At 37.4% G+C, this 16785-nt stretch overlaps 1 protein-coding gene across 1 annotated transcript in view; it reads right to left on the minus strand.

The window, feature by feature from the left end:
- Positions 1 to 5236: 5236 nt before the first annotated feature.
- RAB39A (RAB39A, member RAS oncogene family) overlaps positions 5237 to 16785 on the minus strand; it is a 33737-nt gene continuing 22188 nt past the window's right edge. The window contains exon 2 of the mRNA XM_001371400.3: positions 5237 to 10013. Coding sequence (XP_001371437.1) covers positions 9587 to 10013 — 427 coding nt within the window. The 3' untranslated portion in view covers positions 5237 to 9586. The remainder of the gene's footprint in view (positions 10014 to 16785) is intronic.

Raw genomic sequence — 16785 nt, forward strand, 5'->3', positions numbered from 1 at the left:
AAATTAGGCGAACACAGAATAGCATACATGTCAGACCTTTGGGAAGGGAAAGACTTCAAAACCAAGCAAGACTTAGAAAGAGTTACAAAATGCAAAATAAATAATCTGGAATACATCAAACTAAAAAGTTTTTGTACAAACAAAACCAATGTAACCAAAATCAGAAGGGTAGCAACAAATTGGGAAACAATCTTCATAAAAACCTCTGACAAAAGTTTAATTACTCAAATTTACAAAGAACTAAATCAATTGTACAAAAAATCAAGCCATTCTCCAATTGATAAATGGGCAAGGGACATGAACAGGCAGTTCTCAGCCAAAGAAATCAAAACTATTAATAAGCACATGAAAAAGTGCTCTACATCTCTTATAATCAGAGAGATGCAAATCAAAACAACTCTGAGGTATCACCTCACTCCTAGCAGATTGGCTAACATGACAGCTATGGAAAGTAATGAATGCTGGAGGAGATGTGGCAAAGTGGGGACACTAATTCATTGCTGGTGGAGTTGTGAATTGATCCAGCCATTTTGGAGGGCAATTTGGAACTATGCCCAAAGGGTGATAAAAGACTGTCTGCCCTTTGATCCAGCCATAGGACTGCTGGGTTTGTACCCCAGAGATAATAAGGAAAAAGACTTGTACAAGAATATTCATAGCTGCACTCTTTGTGGTGGCCAAAAATTGGAAAACGAGGGGATGCCCATCAATTGGGGAATGGCTGAACAAATTGTGGTATATGTTGGTGATGGAATACTATTGTGCTAAAAGGAATAACAAAGTAGAGGAATTCCATGGAGACTGGAACAACCTCCAGGAAGTGATGCAGAGCGAAAGGAGCAGAACCAGGAAAACATTGTACACAGAGACTGATACATTGTGGTAGAATCGAAGGTGATGGACTTCTCCATTAGTGGCAATGCAATGTCCCTGAACAATCTGCAGGGATCTAAAAAATACTAATCACAAGCAGAGGATAAACTGTGGGAGTAAAAACACCAATGAAAAGCAACTGCTTGACTACAGGGTTGGAGGAGATAAGACTGAGGAGAGACTCTAAATGAACACTATAATGCAAATACCAACAACAGGGAAATGGGTTAGAGTCAAGAACACATGTGATAACCAGTGGAATCGTGTGTCGGCTATGGGAGAGGGAAAGGTGGGGGGGGGGGGAGGGGCGGGGAGGAAAAGAAAATGATCTTTGTTTCCAGTGAATAATGTTTGGAAATGACCAAATAAAATAATGTTTAAAATAAAAAAAACAAAACAAAACAAAACAATACTAGACTTTCAAATTTCCCGACTCTTCTCTATGCTCGTTTTTTTGTTTGTTTATTTCCAGGTAAATTAATTAGTAATATGATAACTCAATTAGATAATGGACATACATGGACCTTGAAAATGTTTCAATTTTAAACAAATATAAGGTATTTTGGTTACTGGTTATATCAAATTTCACTTTGTATTTTTTAAAATAGGAAATCTCAGAAAATTATCAATGGACCAAATTCTATAATTACTAAAATTTTTATTCAATACATTATTATTTCTGGTTTTGGCCTATAGCCACTAATAGTTCATAGTGCTGAGGATATGTGACTTATAGTTAATAAGTTCTGGGTGAAAATCCCACCTCAGCACCAGTTGTATGATCCTGGCTAAGTCACTAAGGATACTAATCCTCCTCAGTTTCCTCATTTATAAAATGAAGATAATAAAAGCACCTATCTCACATGAGGGCTATTATGAAGATCAAATGAGATAATATATGCAAAGCAGTTTTCAGACCTTAAGGGTTTATATTAATGGTAGTTTTTATTATCGGTGGCATCACCAGGTCAGTTTGGTAACTTGGGATATAGTTCCAAATTGCTTTCTAGAATAACTGGATCAGTTCAGTAAAATAAGGGGCAAATTAGCCCAGTTTAGAAAAATGGAACAAGTTAAAGCTTTCAAACTGATCAACTTTTAGACTGAACTGAGTGATTGCTGTACTTATAGCCTGGGAAAGATAAGAAGAGCCCCATATATCACACACACACACACACAAAGACAAGAAAAAAGGAAAAAAAGAAAAAAGAAAACACACAAGGAAGCACTTTGCAAACCATGAAGTTCTCTATAAATTAGGTTTCTTATTTTGATTTTTCTCAATATCATAATTTTAGTTATAGTCAGTATCCCAGTGCTAGACTTTTATACTGATAGAACTAAAAGTAGTCTTGGTGAAGTAGCAACCACTTTTTTCTAAATTTCACTAGAGGGGGCAGCTGGGAGGCTCAGTGGATTGAGAGGCAGAGTGTGAGATGGGAGGTCCTGGGTTCAAATGTGACCTCAGACACTTTCTATCTGTGTGACCCTGGATAAGTCACTTAATCTCTATTGCCTAACCCTTACTGAGCTTCTGCGTTGGAACTAATACACAATATTAATTCTAAGATGGAAATAAGGGTTTAAATAAATAAATACATTTCATTAGAAAACAACTTTTCCATTAATTTTTTGAGACTAGTTTAATTCATTAGTCATGGCTGTTTAAGAAAATGATTTTGTAAATTTAAACATTTATAATATAACATTATACCTTTGTGAATTTTTATTCATCTGAGGCAAGTGGCAGAAATGACAAAATCATAGATCCTTTGTGTATTTAAATATCTATATTTTGTAAGATTTTAACGTCATTTACCACCCTTAGCTATTCCAGCATTCACATATACATATACAAAATTTATAAGCAAAATGTATGAAACAACTGAATAACTGCCTTGTAGGACAAAAACACTCAAGTCTGAAATGAAAAAAATCTTCTACAAAGATACCCATTTGTTATTTTTTGTATTAAAAGATTGTACTACCTCTAATGGAGACTCAATTAACCCAATTCAGTGAATGAATCCTTACCATGTACTTGAACTTTGTGGAAAAAAACAAAGATAAATAAGAAAAAGTGCCTCTGAGGAACTTAAAATTTTAGAGAAAGATAATATATAAATGGAGAATCATAATACAAATACAAGTGCCATAAGAGAAACAAAATGAGTCCAGAGGAGGGAGAGAATATTTCTGACTGGGAGAGCTGCTGCAAAACATGATTATGTGTAGCTGTGATTAAAAAGAAGAATCCTGAAGAACAGCTATTATCAGATCACACACATTTATTATTTTTTTTAATTGTAAGAACACATCACCATTTTCATCTCTTCTTTTTACACTCATCATTTGCCCACCTTTATTGATGTGTTGAAGATACTTTTTTTGTGTACTGATAGTTCAAAGTGATGGCATCTTTAAGTGGGATTCAGGAAACTCTAGAATATTTCTTTTTATGGTTAACCACATTTACTGGTAAGTATCAAGACAGTATTGCTGACAGTTAGGCTTTTAGTATTCTACTAGTAAAACTAGGCAACACTCCTGGGCCACACTAGCTGAATTGTATCTACTAGGGAAATTTATGACAATATTACCCCATAGAAATTATATGAGGATGAGCTGAATTGGGACAAAAATAAACTGCTTAAAACAGAAAGCCACCATCAAGTTATGAGATAATGCTGAAATCATGATACTATAACTGAGTTTCTTCTGGTTATGAGTTTCTTCATGTCCCTTCACCATACTTCAAAACCTGCTTTTTTCATATATACTTATCCCCTCTTAAGCCTCAAAAGATGAGGTGGCCTTTTCTCCTGCCAAAGCTAACTTCTATCTTTTCTAGGATTCTAATCTTGCTCCATCTCTTCCTATCAATTCTCATCCTTGACTACTAACATGTTCATCATTTCTCCCACCTCTGCCCAACTGCCCATACCAAGGTCACTCATGTTCCATTTACATACTGTGGGTTTCAAAATTAATAATCAATAACTATTATATTTTATAATAATATAATAACTAAAACAAAAGAACTGCCTGACTTCAGCCTGATCGCAGGTCCAAGAGAGGAAGAGGGAGGAATTACAGCCACTTAACTACATTCACGCAAAATGTGGGGACACAGGAAAATGGAATTTTGGGAAATTCTAAGGGACTTCTGGGGGATGAAGTCCAAAGGCTCAAAATATCCATTTAAACATACCAGGTTAAAAGGTCTTTTCTCAATTCTCATTTTCCTTGGCCTTTTTGTGAGAACTGCTCCTATTGGTCTTGTTCTAAGATTCTTTTTGAATATTTTATTTGATTTAGAATTATTTTCCCATGCTTACAAGGCTCATGTTATTTCCCTGCCCTCCCCCAAACTCCCTACCATAGCCAATGTGCAATCCCTCTGGGTTTTCCATGTGTCATTGATCAAGACCCATTTCTATACTATTAATATTTACATTAGGGTGATCATTTAATCTATATCCTCAATCATATCCCCATGGACCCCTGTGATTAAGCAGTTGTTTTTCTTCTGTGTTTCTATTCCCACAGTTTAAAAAAAATTTTTTAAACCCTTACCTTGTAAGAATCAATAGTATGTATTAGTTCCAAGGCAGAAGAGTGGCAAGGGCTAGGCAACTGGGATTAAAGAATTTTCCCAGGGTCATACAGCTAGGAAGTGTCTGAGGCCAGATTTGAATAAAGGCCTGGCTCTTTATCTACTATGTGACTTAGATGCCCTAGGACTCTATTGCCACCAAACCCCTCCCTTCAGAATCTCCCTATTACTATTGAGGGTACTACCAGGCTCTAGTCTCCTAGGCTTTTTATAGTCTTGGTGTCATCCTCAACTCCTCACTTTCACTTACCTCACATATTGTTGTTTCTTCCTTCAGCACATCTCTTGCATATAACTTTTGTGCTCCATCTACATGGATGCCATCCTAGAGTAAGCCCTTCTCACCTGCCAGCTGGACTTTCACCCCTATGTCCTCCTGGTTGATCTTCTAGACTCAAGGCTCTCTTCATTCCAGTCCATTCTCCACTCAGTTACCAGCTGAGCAAGTCTTACCATGTTGTAGCTCCCTACTCATCCTCATTGCATCATTCTTATTTCCTCATATATTTTATCAACCCTATTAGTTTGGAAGGCGATAACTGTGGTATTTTACATCTTTGTACTCCAGTATCTGGCACAGTAGTTTGCATGGAAATGACATTGAATAAATACTTCCGGAATTAGGTTATATTATGTTTTCAATTATTTTGAGAAATTTCTGTGAAAAGTGTTAAGAGCTACAAATTAACACAAATGCTTCCATTAAATAAAATCTACCATAGATAACATAGTCCTATGACAACAAGATTTCTTCACATTCTTTTATTAACATTTTTTACAAACAACATTTACTACACATTTCAAAGATGTTTAATACCGTGTTCTCTTATCAATTTTCTTTAGTCAGCTATTGTTTTCCAAAAATGCTAAAATTTAGTTATAGCAAAACATTTTTTATTACAGTTTATCTTCAATGAAAACTGAATCTGTGGAAACTGAATTTGACAGTGTTAGTTCAAAGTCATTCAGGTCAAACATTAATTCAGTGTCTATACGTGTAAGACACCATCCTAGGCACTATTCAAGAGAAGACATGAATTCTCCATACACATTAACAGAGATCAAACAAACAAGAAAGCTAATATTTTCAATTATTCTAGTTCTTTTCCCTTTTGTGTAATTTATTCTTTTCTGTCCAGTTCGTAATCAATGTTGATTGTCTTAGCTAAATCAATCATGTTGATCTGTAGTAGTTATTAAGATTGTTGAAATGAAAATGTCAGTCATGATGCAGTTTATCCTTTTGGCATTTTCATTTGGTGTCAGAGGTGTGGTTTACTGTTATTTTAGGGCCCAATGGAGGGTTGTTAGCTTACTTTCACTCAAAAACTTAAGGTTTCTGAAACAAACTAAATTCTGAGAAGGTTTATGAAGGAGACAGCTTGCATAAGTGAAGAGTTTTACACCAGAGGCTAATCGTTGGTATTATTTTAAAATAGTAGGGTCTGAATCTATAGTGGTTAAGGTAGTTTTTTCCCCTCAAGCTTGCATATACCCTCTGTATGACTAAATAACTAAAGGCACAGTTCTTTGTTAATAAAAAGTCAGAATATGTATTGGTGTATGACTGATGTAGTCTTGGAACATCTTATTTCATACACTCAGAAGATCAGCTCAACACAGTGCATACTTTGAAGTCAATGGGAAGTCTGTAGTTGAATGTATTAAAAGCACTATGAAAGCTGTAAAAAAAACCACCCTCTTGTCAAAATGCTAATCTTATTAATTCAAACTTTTAATTTTATAATTATTAGATGCAGTCTTCATTCTGGGGAACTGATACTTTCACCCAAGTTGGAAAAACCATTTTCATTAGCACTCATCTCTTATCTCTCAAAATGAAGTTCACTCAGTACAAGATTGAGGTAAAAGGGTTTTTTGAAACAATCTAATATTTATAAGATCTTCTGAAGTGTTAAGATTTTCTGAGAGGTTTAAGAAACCTGTTCTTGCTACTAGGTATGCAAATAAGTTTTTTTAAGGGCCATATTTACAAATCTTTATAGCAACGTATAATCATTTTGGCTCAAGTACACCATTTAATGAACTGTTACATCATTAAATGCTACCATAGTGGTCTGAGTTAATGCAACCCCATATAAACAGCTATTTCTTGGGATGTATATTATTACTATACAGGTAATACAATAATATTTATCTGACTTTTCCTTCCTTCTTTCCTTCATCATAGACACATGACATTTTGTAATCAGGACATCATTTATCATTAAAAATGTTTTTAATGAAATAACTGACTTCCAAGAAACCAATGGGCAAAGTAATTTGCCTGAACAAGAAAGATTCACTGGCCTGACCTTATTGTTCACATTCATACTAATGTTGTTTAAGAAAAGAACATCTTCAATGCAACTCTTAGGTCATATAGAAGTGAATTAGAACTGCAATTCTTGGTTCTTTTTGATGACATTACATATTACTGCTTGACTACAGGTTTTCCCCTATTATATCAAACTATTCTAACCTGCTTATTTTGCAGTTGCAGATATATCAAGGACCAAGTCACAGTCCCAATAGAAGTAACATGGGAAGAGTTGAAAGAGTACTTTCCATGCCTGGATTTTATCCTGTCTCTGTTGCTAACTAACAACTATATGAGCCTGGACAAGGCATTTGACCTGTTGAGGTCTCAGTTTCCTCATCTGTTGAACTAGATGACCTCAAAGATTGGAGCTTGTGAGTCTATTCTAAATGTAATCCTATATCATAGCTATTAATCCTGTTCTAAGTCAGCATTATACATGTGTTCTACTATATATCAAAAGCACTTTGGTATTTTGGCTGCTTGTAAAAGGAGACTTAGACTTATGCAGTATACACTGAGATGACATCATTAGTTTAAAATGTTGATAGATTCAATATATGAACTTGTACCAAGTAAATTATTTGAATATATAATTAAAATTAATACAATATTCAAAATAGATTGAATTATATTTTCCATTTTTCTGGTCTGGCATTTTTCCTAAGTAGTCAATTCTAGTTAAAGCCTATCGTCAACCATAACGAATTTATGGATGTCAATGGAAAGTAGACATAGAGATTTTCAAAAATTGTTATATTTTAATTTATGTTCATTTCTCTCTATAAGCACTTATAAAAAGAATACTTAAATAGGCCTAGAAAATGTATAAAGTATGTACAAATACATAAATACATATTTTGAAGAAAGGAAAAAACTTTCTACCTCTAAAGAAAAATGAGTTAGTATTAACACATTTATATACTGTGTATATACTAGCAAATAGGAATAGACAATCGAAGCATTTATTCATAAAATTTGGCCTAGAATAAAAGCTATCTTTTGCTTGATAATTTTATCATAATAATGAGGTGTCAGATCCCCTTTAATACATTGACAAAATGGAAAGTAGTTGGGAATTTTGTGATAAAATCCCTAATGGAGCTGCTTAGAAAGGGTTCTTGTTAGGAAAAATCTTACTGTGGTCTTGAGGAAAACTTTTAAAGATTAACTCATAATAATTTAGCCAAGTGGTTCAATGATTTAAATATCCTGTCCCAACCAGGGTTTCTAATTAAACTGACGTTCCCTTGGGATTTTTCTGCCAATCACTTCTACTACTAAGAAGCAGTTTTTCAAATTGGAAAGGCTGAGAACCAACCTCAGAGCCAAAGAATTCCCTAATTTTATAAAAAAAACAAAAAGACTTTCTATAGGAAAAAAGAAGGCTGAGGAAGACAGGATTGGATAAAACATAATGAGTTTCAACTTTTTTTTATGATATGCATATAAGCACTTACTATACAAAACAACTTATGATTTAACAATAATGTAATTAATATTGCTAGAAGAAATAATTCTTACTTGTCACCACTTCCCAGTTAATTGTAGAAATGGTTATAAACAGATTTTACAAATGCATTAAATAAAAAAATTTCTAATTAATATTAAGATGCACTTCTTGGAAATAAGCTAAATGCAGGAAGACTAAGTAACTCCTTTCTATATATTCTTTCATCAAAATCCTCCCACTTTTACTAAGATATTAGGTTTGTATATCAAATATTTTAAAGAGCTAGCTTACTTTTTTGCAAATTAGTTTGTAATATTAATATATTCTCATACCCCTTTCTATATCCTCATTGAAGAAATAAGGTCTTCATGGACTTAATAATCTTTCAAGTTTAAAATTCAACCAACTACAATTATGACCAAAATATTTTATGTAGTGTCTTTTTTGTTCTAATTTGAATTTTTAATTTCACTTGTGTAGGTAGCTCCTGGTACAGTTCTTCCTCTCTCAATGCAGATTAGTATTTTCTCTTCAGTTTTTAGCCTTAGAACAGTTACCTAATACACTAAGAAATTAAATTACTCAGGATCACACAGCCAGTATATGTCATTGGCAAGACTTGAATCTAAGTTTTCCTGACTTTTGGGCTAACTCTATTCATTATTATACACTGCCTATCATATTTGCTCACAGGGCTGACAAGTTAGACAAAAATCTGGATGAGGAGCTGAATTTTCCCTCTTCAAAATTTTCAGATAGACCCATGATTTCATGAGTGTGGGGAATTTAGAAATATATTATCATTACTATTATCTTATCAAAATGTTTGATTTTTTAAGTTTCCTTTCTTTAAAATTGTTGGGTATATAATATTCTGATTGTAATCTCAGCTATATATATAAAACTTAAAAAATATATTTCAGAAGCAGTAAATCAATAAAGGAAAATAATATTGATATAATATATAATTTCTTCACATTCAACGCTTGTTAAAATATGAGAATGCATGAAAATCTGGTCCCTTGAAAATGGACTTGTTTTAGTCCTAGTCAAAATCTTTGATATGTTAATTTGCTAAGTAAATATTGCACTTTTCTTTACAAATATTAATGTCTTCAAAATTATATTTTTCTGCTTTAACTATTACTATGTTATCATCTTAATAGTTAAATATCTTATAAAAGGATGCAAAAACAATGATTAGTGACTCAGGCAAATCAATGATTTTTATGCTTTCATAATTATAATTTTGCTCTTAAAGATGGTATTTGTCCTAAAACAAATACCTGATGTACTCATACCCATTCTGGAGCTGCTTATGAATTCAGCAAATACATTGTTTCATAGGTTTGGCTGCTTCTTCTGAAGAATGCACAATATTTGGAACAAAACCACTTTTAACCCCTTCCCAGCCATCTTGAATACAAATTTCTCCTTTTTTAATAAGTTCATATATATCTCTTGTCAGGATTGTGAAAGATTCTTCAACATTTGTAGCATCTTTTGCTGAGGTCTCTATATACTTCATACCACAGGCTGCTGACATTTTTTCAGCTTCTTCCCTTGAAACTTGACGTTGTGACACTAGGTCACACTTATGTCCCACTAACAGAAATACAATCCGAAATGGTTGCACATACATTTTGGCTTCTTCTAACCAATCTTGTACATGTTCAAAAGATCTCCGGTTTGTGATGTCAAATACCAGAAATCCACCAACAGAGTTGCGGTAATAAGATCGAGTTATTGATCTGAAAAATGAATAGAAACTTGTAAACAAAACATTTTCTTTACATTTTGAAACAGTGTAATATATTTGTGTGAAGCAAGCTAGGGAATAGCATAAGCAGATGAGTGGAAATTAGTTAGATTGATGTGTCAGTTCAACTAAAGAAAAACATACTATAAAGCAAGTAAGTGAGTTAGTTACAAAAAGTGACAGAAATGGGTCTTCCCTTACTCAAGTCTCTCCCCACTTGCCTATTCTTCATTCAACTGTCAAAGTGATCTTCCAATGGCTCTGTATCTCCTCCAGGATCAAATAAAAAAAAATTCCTCTCTAGTATTCAAAACTCATTTATATATGCTACTCTCTCCTCTATACTTTCCTATATATCCTGGAATCTAGTGACATTGGTCTCTTCCCAGCTATTCAAATTACTCAAACAAGATTCTCCATCTCTAGGCTTCAGTCATTTTCTTTTGTTGACCCTCATGATTGGAACATTCTCTCTCCTCATTACTATCTCTTGGCTTCCTTCAAGTTCCAAGTAAAATTCCACTTTCTACAGGAAGCCTCTACTGATTGCCCCTTGATTTTAGTGTCCTCTTTGTTTTGATTATCTCCAATTTATCCTGTATACAATGTGTTTGTTCATAGCTGTTTTCATGTCAACTCCCTCATTGGATGGTGAATCCTTTGAAAGCAGGGACTTTTTTTTTTTTATCTTTCCTAATATCTACTGCACTTAGCAGGATGTCTGGCACAGGAAAGGCATTTAATCAATGTTAATTGAGTCAATGACTAACTTCAAAACCAAACTTTTTTTTTTTAACCCCCTGAAACTCTCTCCATTGGTGTGCAAGTAGACAAAGGTATAGGAGCTGACAGAGAAAATGGAACATAATTAAATTCTAATCCTTTATTTATTCCTTAAGTAAGAACTTGTCCTGAGTAGTGTGCCAGGAAGTAACAGGGATGACCAAGAAGGGTTCTATCTTCTTAGAAAGGGATGGTACAAAATAAACAAAGGGACACTAAGATAGTTACTTCAAGTTTCTCATTACCCTTGGAACACAGAAATAAAAGTTGAAAAAAGATCAATGTCATTCTGTCATATAATGGGCATTATACCCCCAGAAACTCAGGCAAACTATTATCAGGGAAATTCCTTTGCTCCCTTACAACCTAAAAATCTCCCAACCCAAAACATCTGACCATAAGAGGATTAATCCTCCTTTGATTGTCCCATTGTCCATTATTCAATACAATTAAATCTCTTTAAAGTTTCAGAGTCTTGCATTCTTGTAGAAGGTATCCTTCCCCATGGTAATATCAATCAATCATCTTTCCCAGTCCCAGGCCCCCCAAATTCTTTACTTCAGAGTTGTCATCTACTGCAGTGGCCTTCCCAGGAATTCAGTAACCAGAGCTGAAATTGTAGCACATAGCTCTGTGAGGAGGTCTAATTTAGTGAACAACTCCTCTCCATAATGGACAAAGAGACTCACCTCATCCATCTGTCTTCCAAATCATGAGAACCACCCCCATGCCTTCAGGGAAAACTCCTCCCCAACCCCTAGCCCCAGAGTCACTTCCTCATAGCTGTAAAAGAATATGTAAACCCCAGAATTGAGGCATTCTGGGAGCAACCTCCCAGGTTGCCTCACTCATGCAGTCTTGCTTGCCAAAAATTCAATAGGAATATAGTATTGATATACTGGGAAAGGCTTCTGGAGACAAGAGCTACTTGACTTTGGATGGGGTCTACCTCCCTACCTGAAGTGGATGTCTATTGTCTAGTGAAGTGGGACCCTCCCTCAGGGGGAAAACTCCTGTGACAAGGTCAAAACCTGGGTTTTGTTTGGAGGTAGAAACCCCAGGTTTTGACCTTGTCAAAGGCTAACAATAGACATCCTGGTAGTTTGGGGGTGGAAATAGCTAATCCCATCAAGGTTTAAGTAACTCTTTTATCCCAATGGTTTCTGCGCTTAGGCTAAAGTCCTTTACCAAGGTGGCCTGGCCCTGGGCTGGTTCTTTCCCTTGTGTCCATTATAAAGCATCAGCCCCTCACTGTTATTCAGGTCTGGAACTCCTCCTTTTCCTTTCTTATCATTGTAAAGTCAATCAACTATCCCTCTTATCCTCAGCCCCCATGTTTTACCTAGTAAAGTATTTAAGCTCCCCAACTTTAATGGCACTACAGAATTGTTGGTCTTTCTCTTATGTTTGGCATTCCCAAGGGGTCAGTGACCAGAGAAGCCAGAGTTTAATCCTCAGACTGTGCCATCTTGTATGGCCTATTAGCGCTTAACCCCTTTTGCCCTTGATTAAAGAGTGATTTTGACTAATAGTTCTGTGTTTTTTCCCTGTCAACAATCCTCATTTCCGACTTGAAGGAGAAAATGCAGGCTCTCTGCTCCTTCATTCCCCGTGAAAATTCTACCCTCTTCACCCATGTCTTTCTATGAGAAAGTGGTAACCTTTCTCTTTGTTAAAGCCCTTTTTGCTTTTTCTCACCCCATTTTTTCCTGATGCCCACCTCTCCAATTATTCTCATCTTTAATCTTTTCCTCATCTAGTGGTTGGCTCCTTATTTGCTCCTTACAAACATGCCTTATCTGACTTACTTACCTGTCTTATGAAAACAACAAAATCTTCACTGGACCTTACTGTCTCTAGGCATCATCCTACTGCTCAAAAGTGCTCAACATAGTCTATATACCCTGCTATCCCTAATTCTTTATCTCCAGCTCACTTCTCAACTTCTGACTTAAGTGAAATTGCTTTCTCTAAGGTTGTTAATGTTTTGGGAGAATATGGTTTCCTGTAATCACAGAAAGTAAGGGACAAATGACAGAAACATGTTAATTAACATGTTAATCTAAAGGCAAAGATCCCAGTGTTGACTTGGAAAGAACACAGAACTATTAAAAAGTCAGAAAAGCACTCTTTAACCAAGGGAAAGGGGTTCAGCATAATTATGTCTCCACACAGAGCTGCTTGCTAACAACCACACAGGATTGAACTCTGGATGCTCTGGACGCTGACCCCTGAGAGCCAATTGCACTAGACTGACAATTCCCAGGAACAAAAAATTTGAGGAACCTATATACTATTTGAGAAACCAAAGGACTGGGAAATATGATTGATATTACAATGGTTACAAGGAAATGGGAGTGTTCAAACTATACTGACAAAATACTGTTAGGGTCCGGGTTGTCGCCCACCACCAGGCAAAGGGTCGTTTATTGATCTGCTGTGCACCAGGGGAGCTCAGCAAAAGAGTTCCCCCCCAGGGGACTCAGTATAGAGTTCCCACTGTAGCCTGTGAATCCAGGTTTATATCCCTACTATCTCCCAGTATGTATGGCCCTAAAGTCCTTATCTGGTACGTACTATTGCTGGAACCTTGACATGTTTATGTCTTCTGCTGGGGGTCTGCTTGGCCCCTAAGTTCTTATCTGGTACATACTGCTATTGGGACCTTGACATGTTTATGCCTGCTTTCGGATGTTCTGAACTTCCATGGCCGAACAGTTGGGGGTCTGCTCAGGTCTCCCTCATTTCCCACTTTTTTTCTCTTAGGGGGGCTGAGGGAAGGTCCGCCCACTGAGACAGCTCGACAACTCGTAGCCCTCGGCCCGGGGCTCGAAGGTGGCTAGGGGTTGATACTGTTGTCGGAGGGCCAACACCTGGATGGCGTCCAGGCGGTCTTTCACGAACGGAACAAGGCAGTTGAAAATGCAGGGGCCAAATGTTAAGAGGAGGATTAAGATTATAAGGGGCCCTATAAGGGAGTGACTAGGGTAGTGACCCAGGGAGAAGAGTTAAAACGGTGGGTGTACCAGGGGTTAGCAGTTTCTCTCTCCTATGTGTGGTGTCATATATTCTTTTTGCTAGCTGTCTCCCCACTGCTTCTGATAAGTGAGTCCTGCCATCTGGCAGGCCCAGCCATCCATAGGGGAACCACACAGCCTTCAGGAGGGCCAGAATCTCAGGCCCCACCTAGTTCAGTGCCCCCTGCAGTCCTATCCCCTCCCCTCTCCAAGTATATAAGGGAAAAAGGGCGAAGGTCCAAGTATTCTGTAGCTTCTTCAGTGCTGAGAATGGGTGTAGAGCTGTCCCAGCCTATGATCAGGAGAGAGGGGGAGGGAAAGGCTGCAGACACAGGGTCTTTAGGGGCATGCCCTCAGTGAATGCCAGGGTCCCAGGTCGGTGGAGACCTGCTTGGAGATCTGAAGAGTGTCCAGCCACTGCTTCCCCCGATTGACAGACAGGTCACAAGGGGGAGAGTCAGCCCCTAAGATATAAGTGTACTGGGGCAAATACTAGAACAGCAGATAGAAACAGAACATGAGTACAATAGTAATTGGCATCACACATTTACATTTGGGTATCTTAGCCAACAGACTCCATCTTCAGAAATCATCTTCTGACAGGAACAGATCCCTTTAGGAAATCGGATTCCTGAGTTGTTTGCAGAGCTGGTATGTGCTGTTTCTATTAAAGAATACCCCTTTTGCAAAGTACACATGAACTATAACATCTATAATCACTGGAGTAACAATATTTAACAGATTAATTTCCTTATCCCAGAGGCTGGGGAAATTCAAGAAAGCTTTGAGCTATATTTCCAAGCTCAAGATCCAAACTCCAACTGTGGTAAATCAAGGCTGCAAATTGAAGGCATCTATGAATAAACTTCACCTACTTCTCAAAGTATGCTCCTAACAATTTGAGAATGTTCAATTATTAGGGTTGTTTGAGGAAATGGAAACTTTAATATCACAATTTGCATTATGTGCTGATCATGGGATATTGTACCAAGGGAAATATGTCCTCAGGTCCCAAAGGACCCAGTGAGTGGCTTCACATGCAGGTAATCAACAGCCTAGATGGTCAAAAAGGTCCTATTCCTAAGGTGAGCCCAGGAAATGCCTCTGCAACCATTCCAGGACATTCACTGTCCTTGGTGTACTTTGTCACCATTAAATCCCAGAAGCCTTTGTTTGCAGTAAAAGACAAGTCTCACCCATTTCCCTTTGTTTGCAGTAAAGGACAAGTCTCACCCATTTCAGCTGAGAGAAATTCTGCTTATCAGCAGTCCAGAAACAAATCTCCATTCTCCCAAACAAGCCTTTGATATCCCTACAAGGCTGATCACTCAATTATGCTTAGTATTTTGGCAATAATACATCACAGTCCCCTGGGGAGAGGGGACTCTGTGCTGAGTCCCCTGGGGGGAACTCCTGTGCTGAGCTCCCCTGGTGTGCACCAGATCAATAAATGACCCTTTGCCTGACTGCACTGTCTACTGGTCTTCCATGGTGGTCAGTGATAACCCGGACCCTAACAATACAACCAAGCTAGAGAGAAGAATCATAGCTAGAGGCTAGTGTGTAAGGGAAGGGACTGCTTACAATGGATACTAAAAGGATGGTCCCTGCCCAGGTGTGGGTCTTCTTGGGAAAGGGTCTCTAATACAATAGGGTCCATTATTCAGAGTGAAACTGCTAGCCAGAGATTGGGGTGGATTCTCACTGGAACAGGGAACAAGTACAAACTGTGGGGCCTCCAACTTGCAATCTAATCCTGAAACTTGGGCTTCATCAGATCTTTCTGGGCTACAAGTTTGGGGTTTCTAGATGCCATGTTGATACCTAATATCTTTTAGGAAGTGAACCTCAGACTTATTGGGGGTGGGGAATACTCTTAAGCTACTTAGTTATTAAGAGTTATAAATATCTCCAAAAAAGTTAGTAAACTGCCCCTGCCCTCCAGCCATTTCTCTTCTAGATAAGATTACTCCAGGTGAGAGGGGAAGGATCCAGAAACTTGATTAAACAGAGATGGGAAGAACTGCAAAGGTTTCCATCCACAGCTGGGGAAAGGGCTTGGAATCCTGAAGAGGATATTCCAGGAGGGAAACAGTTGGCTCTCTCAGTCTTGAAAAGGTAAAGGAAAAGGTCTGGTTGGAGACTAGCTCCTGAGCACTGAACTTTATCCCTATTTGAACCCAACCATCATCCCCTCAAAGATCCCCAAAGAGAGGTGGCAGGAACCTGAGAGAAGCAAGAAGCAGTTTTCAAGATCTATTACACCCCTGTGACACTCTGGGTCTTGTAAACCTCAAAATTCCTTAGACTTATAAATGTTGGAAATTTCACCATTGGGATATTTCATACTTGGAAAATTTCTTACTGATAGTCTATTGGAATGGGAACTCCATTGGCATGGGAGGTTCCTTCTCTTCCCTTCTTAAGATTACTTTAGGACAGAAACCCTTTGCTGAACAATGGAAAGGACTTTGACCTATGCTTAAGCATAGAACAGGAATTTCTTTGAGTCTTGATTGATTTAGAATTGATACAATGGAGATACTTGGAATAAATCTCCACCCTATTCAGTCCTAATAGGATTGAGTAAGGGCTGCAGCCTAGATCAAAATTTAATTATTCCAATCTCTACCATACTCAAGTTAACAGGATTTAGAAAGGGCTGTAGCAAAGGAGTATAGATTTAATCATTGGAAAATATGACCTTCAACAGACATGTGCAAAAAGCCAGAAACCTCTGGGCGGTCCTGGGTTAAGCGAGAGCCTCCATTGACAGGGAAATTGATGAAGAGTGATTGGTAGATGTGAGGACTGAGGGGAGGCAACTTGGATGGTGTCCTTAAAGATAGGAGGGTCTGGAGACTGAAGGGGGTTGAGTTTTTGGTCGGTGGTTCCTGGGCTCTGAGGAAGCTTGCTCTGAAGGAAGCTGAAAGTGGGGGCCTCTGAGACTGTTTCTCCATTTTG

This window comes from Monodelphis domestica, chromosome 4 (assembly GCF_027887165.1).
Source record: "Monodelphis domestica isolate mMonDom1 chromosome 4, mMonDom1.pri, whole genome shotgun sequence".
NCBI classification, from domain to species: domain Eukaryota; kingdom Metazoa; phylum Chordata; class Mammalia; order Didelphimorphia; family Didelphidae; genus Monodelphis; species Monodelphis domestica.